This window comes from Podarcis liolepis, assembly GCF_965112155.1.
Source record: "Podarcis liolepis genome assembly, chromosome: 7".
Lineage (NCBI taxonomy): Eukaryota > Metazoa > Chordata > Lepidosauria > Squamata > Lacertidae > Podarcis > Podarcis liolepis.
The window spans coordinates 91,399,870-91,405,869 of record NC_139561.1 but is presented as its reverse complement, the minus strand read 5'-3'; the positions used below and the strand labels follow the sequence as shown (position 1 = coordinate 91,405,869).

At 47.9% G+C, this 6,000-nt stretch overlaps 1 protein-coding gene and 1 long non-coding RNA gene across 5 annotated transcripts in view; one reads left to right on the top strand and one right to left on the bottom strand.

Moving 5' to 3' along the window:
* Positions 1 to 6,000, bottom strand: part of LOC310712949 — a 2,318,697-nt gene that overhangs the window by 2,043,177 nt on the left and 269,520 nt on the right. The window lies entirely within an intron of this gene.
* The window catches only part of EML2 (EMAP like 2), a 58,547-nt gene that overhangs the window by 2,295 nt on the left and 50,252 nt on the right, over positions 1 to 6,000 (top strand). Inside the window, exon 1 of one of the 4 annotated variants that reach the window (XM_083516154.1) lies at positions 1,561 to 1,689. The exons of the other annotated variants lie outside the window; for them this stretch is intronic. Within the exon in view, the coding sequence (XP_083372280.1) occupies positions 1,683 to 1,689 (7 nt within the window). The 5' untranslated portion in view covers positions 1,561 to 1,682. Of the gene's footprint in view, positions 1 to 1,560; positions 1,690 to 6,000 lie in introns of those variants that run through there. 4 annotated transcript variants of the gene reach the window in all.

Genomic DNA, 6,000 nt, shown 5'->3' with positions numbered 1-6,000 from the left:
CACGGTCGGTACCGGCGCGCGCCCCGCTGGACCACCGCCGGGGCTTTTTCGGAGGCGCCCCAGCGCCGCTCCATCCATCCATCCATCCATCCATCGGCCTGGCTAGGGTGGGGGAAATGCCCGCCGCTTTGCAAGATGCTGTAGACCTGGCTTCATCGCTTGCATGCGCGCGCGCACGCCGAGAGCAAGGGAGGCGCCCTCTGGGATGCTCTGCAAGAAGTCCAAGGGATGGGCGCAGGGCGGGGCGGGTGCCTTTCCATGCCCAGGGAGGGTCGCGCAGGGCTGGCGCGGCGCCAAGGGGGCATTGGGGCAGGGGAGGGTGGGGAGCGCAAGGGGGGCCGCTCGGCTGACCTGCTGCCCTCTTTTCTGAGCAAGCCCCCGCGCGCGCTCGCCCGGCCCTGCCGCGATGCCACACCCCGCGCCCAAATGGGTCATCGCGCAGCTTAGCTGGCCGCCCTCCACCCGCGCTCGCCCGCCCGATGCAAACTGGGAAATTCGCAACCAAGCCCATCATCCACCTCCATCCGTGGGCGGCTGGGTCAGGTGGGCGCTTTAACTACTCAGGAATAATTTTAACTCTGGGATAACTGCCACCTCCCGTTCTGCAGCCGAAACCACTAATTTCGGAATTAAACCCCTCGCGTCGCCTATAATAAGCGCGCGTGGAAAGATTGGGCGGGGGCGCGGGGTGGGGTCCAGCTAGCCAGCCAGCCTGCCTTCTGCCACAAATTGACCACTCCGATGGTGAATAAAGAGGGAACTGCGAAGGACAAACTAATCCATGCCAAGGGTTCCATGAGGGAACTCTGCACATGCTCCATATACTCTTTGTGCGAGTAAAACTATGCTCGTTCCAGGGCTGAGCCCCAGCATGCAACAGGTTACATGCTCGGGGTTCGGATTTCCAGCTTGCACTCTTCATATGCTCAGATGCAGTGTTTTATGAGAATACACGACAAGAGCTGAGCCCTGGCATTCCGAACAGGTTCTGGGTCTCATTCTCAGGGCTGCGTTTTACTTTATTTAATTTTTTTGTATCTCCACGGTTCTCAAGAGCGAGGCCTACGTCCACGGCTATTCCAATTTATTCCCACAACCACCTTGCTGGGTAGGTCGGGCTAAGAAATTGTGAGCGCGCCAAGGTCAGAGCTGAGCAGGTATTGGAAGCCATCCTTCCAATCTGCCAGCCATACCCGTTTCTCTCTTTTTGGCGCAGCCTTATTTTGCACATCTTCCCCATGGCAGGAACACTCCCCCCACCCAAAAAAATTCTCTTGCGCCCCTCTGCTTCTGAATCCAAGGGGCTGGGGCTCCGTCTGTTTCCACCTCACTTCTGATTGTCCAGCGCCCTCCTGCCCTGTCCAAGGTCGCTGAACAGCATCAGCCGCGTCCTGGGGAACAGACTCCCCGTCCGTCCATCTCTCTCGCCTCTCTCGCCTGGTACTCTGCCTGGATGCAGCGCCCGCCCGTCGCTCGCGATTGGACGGCGCCTGGGAGATGCTGCAAAGAGGGAGGAGAGAGAAGCGAGCCAAGAAATACGATTGCAGAGGAGGAGAACCCGAGAGGAGGCAAGCACCCGGGTAGGGCAGGGAGCGAGCCCCTGGCACTGCGGCAGAGGTCGTGAAAAGGGCAGGCAGGGGCAGCGTGGCGGCGAGGGCACCGGGCCCAGGGCAAACCCCAGCATGACAGGTGGGTGGCTGCTGGCCCTGCGCCCCTCGCTTCGCCTTTGCCCCACTTTGCCTGCGCCCAGCCCAATTCTGCATGCAGCCGCAGCCCCTCCGGAGAGGGAGCTGTGGGAATTCGAAGAACGCGGGGGGGAAGAAGCAACACACGCGGGTTGTGCATGTGTGAGTGCGCGCGACGCACACGCCAAATGTCGAGGCGCCTGAGCCGTGTCTTCGTCGTGTAAGGTCGGAGGAAGGATGGCAATATTGTTCGGGAAAGGCTGGGGTGGGGGGAGCTGTTCCAGTGCCATTTCTAAGAGGTGCCAGAAGGAAAAGCTTGGCAAGGAAGGTGGGAAAAGGGAACTGACGTGCCTGCGCAAAGCGCTCTCTCAAAACATACCATCCACCACCAACCTCCGAGCCTGGAAGAAAAGCGGGGGAAATCAGCCGACTTCACTGAAAACTCAGTTTTCCCCCCAGAGGCAGGCACCACCATCACACCCTGATTACTGACCACAGGAGAGCAAAGCTTAATTCCCCAGCCCTGGGACTTCTTTTTAGCTGCTGTCAAAGGCGTGGGATTTAAATAAAGGAGAATGCATGCCTCTGAGAATGTACAGAGTGCCTGCCCAGGTTTATCATGCGCACCAACAATGAAGGACTCCCAAGGCTTTTATGTCAGAGTATCAGGCTTCTGGCTATCCAAGCATCCCTGTTTTGAGAAGTTAGCAGGAGGGGAAATGCACTGTTTATTTGCACAGGGAAAGTTCTGCGACCAGCAGGCCCCAGATCCTAATGCTTGCCCTGGTCAGCTTCAGAAAGGAAGCTCTCCTGGCAGAATACCTGTGTCGCTCCTGAGACAGACAGCACAGGGCACCTGATGGTCAGGAAGCGGGCAAGAGAAAACCCGGGCGGAAAAACAAAACTGTAAACAGGACCCTCTGTCTTGAACAGCCCTTGAAACTTTTTTTAGCTCCAGAGAGGCCAGATCAATGTATTCACAGCCATTTAAGAGAACCATTAGCTAGCTCATAATACACCTTAGCCTTCGAAGGCACAGCATCCTTGGAGGATCCTATGCATATTTCAGTGGGGCTTACTTCGAAGTAAGTGTGGATAGGATTCAGAGATAGCATTGGTCAACTGTTTGAAGACTGGTAAAAATAAGTATTCTCCCCTCCCCACTCTTCCAGTAGATAAGTGAACTGGGGATTTTAATACACATTATTGACCATGATTACAGAATTTTGGGGTGGTAGTTATTCCAGATTAATTATTACAAGAGTCTTGGGTATGGCACCAGGGTGACAAAAGCGTGATTTCAAACAGTGGTGTTATCCCTCGTGTTTTCAATGCATACTTGAAACATGCCTATTTCAACTATGGGGCATATTTATTCCACGTTAACTGACACCAGTTGCTTTTGGTGTGTGGTTTACGCCCTTGCCCCAAGAAAATCCTAATCCCTTTCCAAATATGCGAAGGATATAATCTGATGCCCACGTACCTGGGGGACAGGTGTGGCAGAGACAAACCAATTTACTAAAAGCAGCTGGAAGTATCACTAATTCGCCACTAGTGGGCAGTGTCTGCAAGAAACTGGACCTTACTGATCGCTGCTTTGATCCACACAATTCATGAGCTCCTCAAACATCTTTTTCAATGCTTTTATCTTAGTCCTCCAGGCTTCAGCCCAGGGGTTATATCATATATAAAATTATAATTAAATGCATTTGGCTTTTTCATTATGTGTGGCTTCCTTTAGTGGGTGGGATGTTTTAATCCTCCTTTAAAAAAAAAAAGAATGCTGCTTAGATTTTACTGTGCTTCGTTTGACGTAGGTTTTAAGTGCATCTTATTTACTTGTTTATTATTGTAAGTCGCTTTGGGCTGCATCTGCAAGACAAACAACTAAGAAATGTAACAAATAATAATCAGTACACTATGCACTGCCTGCAACCTTCCTGGATGTCATGATTTTGTTCTTTTCACAATGCCTGTGACACTGCCATCACCCAAATTTATTCATTTATTTCATAAAATTTATGCATCCCTTGAAAAAATTTGAATGCCGAATTCATGTGGATAGAGGCTCAGATTTGACTAGGACAGGATCACTGTTTCAACAGTTTATTTGTACAGTATATATTTTGGTAATGTTATATATATATATATAAATTAATTTTTTCCCTCAATAATTTATTTAATTTATTATCTACTTATTTAACAAATATACAGATTCATTACAAATGTAACATAGATACATATACAATCTCATTGCAATATAAAATTATGTTTTCCATATTGGTAATTTAATAATAACACCATAAGCTCATGACTGATAATCACATTCGCATAAAATTAGGCTAGTCATTGAGAAGTAATTCTAATATGATATTATTATTATTATTTATTAAATCTGTTCTCCTGCCCAGGCAACCCAAAGTGATTTCCAACCAAACAAGTAAGCAGACAATAAACCCCGCATAGATACATTCAAACCAGAGATATACTTTAAAAAAATATCCCACCTGTTCCTAAAAGGCAATAGATTGTTTAATTAGCAAAAGGCCTGGGAGAAGAGGAATATGTTTGCCTGGTGCCTAAAGATATGTAGTGAAGACGCCAGGTAAGCCTCCCTGGGGAAAGTATTTGACAAATGAGGAGCCACATCAGAGAAGGCCCCGTTCTTGTGTGGCCCCCCCTCTGGACCTCTTGAGGAGGAGGCACAGAAATAAGGGCCTCATATGGTGACCACAGGGTCTGGGTTGGTTCATATGGGCAGAGACGTCCTTGAAATATTGTGGTCCTGAGCCATCTAAGGTTTTATAGGTCAGAAACAGTACAGCGCTACCGGTTCTCAAACTTAATCCATTCTAGAAGTCCGTTCCAAAACCAAGGTGTGCTTTCCCATAGAAAGTAATGCAAAATGATCGGTTCCAGACTTTTAAAAGCAACCCCTAAAACAGCAATTTAACATGAATTTTACTATCTAACAAGACCATTGATCCATAAAATGAAAGCAATAAACAATGTACTGCAGTCACACAATCAATCAATCGGTAGCTGAACTGGGTCCCACACAAAATAAAAAAATTCCTTCCAGTAGCACCTTAAAGACCAACTAAGTTAGTTCTTGGTATGAGCTTTTGTGTGCATGCACACTTCTTCAGATACATATGTGAATTATCAGATATATATTCAGATTTCGTGTGCATGCACACATTCAGATGTGTATCTGAAGAAGTGTGCATGCACACGAAAGCTCATACCAAGAACTAACTTAGTTGGTCTTTAAGGTGCTACTTTAAGCCAGGATCAGAGTAATATGCTCAAAACGTCTTGCTCTGAATTCTGCACCAACCAAAGTTTCCAAACCGTCTTCAGAGGCAGAAAGAGGAATGAAAAACATACCACAGTTGTGTGTTCCTCTTTCGCTTCACTTTATATTCTCTAAAGAGCTCCCATTCTTCTCCTAATCTATTAGTTTGATACTCCCCTCATTTCACTGACACAGCACAACTTATTCTGTTCAATGGTCTCATGAACCATTTCCTAAATTGATGAGTTTCCTTTTGCTTCTGATAATTCACATATATAATGCATGCTGCTGTGGTCATATTATCCAGTAATTTCTATTTTGGGGTATTGAATCTTTGAGATATATTTGTAAATGTGCATTTTTTTAAAAAATCAAGGGGTATTTCAAATAGATTGATATTGATATCAGCTGCGTAGCGATATTAAAAGGCCATAAAACTGTTGGCTCCATCATCTCATCCTCAAGACCTGTTGTAATTTACTTGTCAAACAGCATCACCTCTTACAGACTCTTGACAGGCTCTGCCTTTCATACAGAAGAACATGCAAGTAGATGAGCCTACTTAAAACCAGCTCATATGCTCACAAATTTCGCCTTTCACTAATTTTGGCATGTTTTATATAAAACATTCCTCTCCAATTGGCACAGGTTAATGTGCCTATAATGGGACGCGGGTGGCGCTGTGGGTTAAACCACAGAGCCTAGGACTTGCTGATCGGAAGGTCAGCGGTTCGAATCCCCGTGATGGGGTGAGCTCCCTTTGCTCGGTCCCTGCTCCTGCCAACCTAGCAGTTCGAAAGCACGTCAAAGTGCAAGTAGATAAATAGGTACCGCTCTGGTGGGAAGGTAAACGGCGTTTCCGTGCGCTGCTCTGGTTCGCCAGAGGTGGCTTGGTCATACTGGTCACATGACCTGGAAGCTGTATGCCGGCTCCCTCGGCCAATAAAGCGAGATGAGCGCCGCAACCCCAGAGTTGGTCACGACTGGACCTGATGATCAGGGGTCCCTTTACCT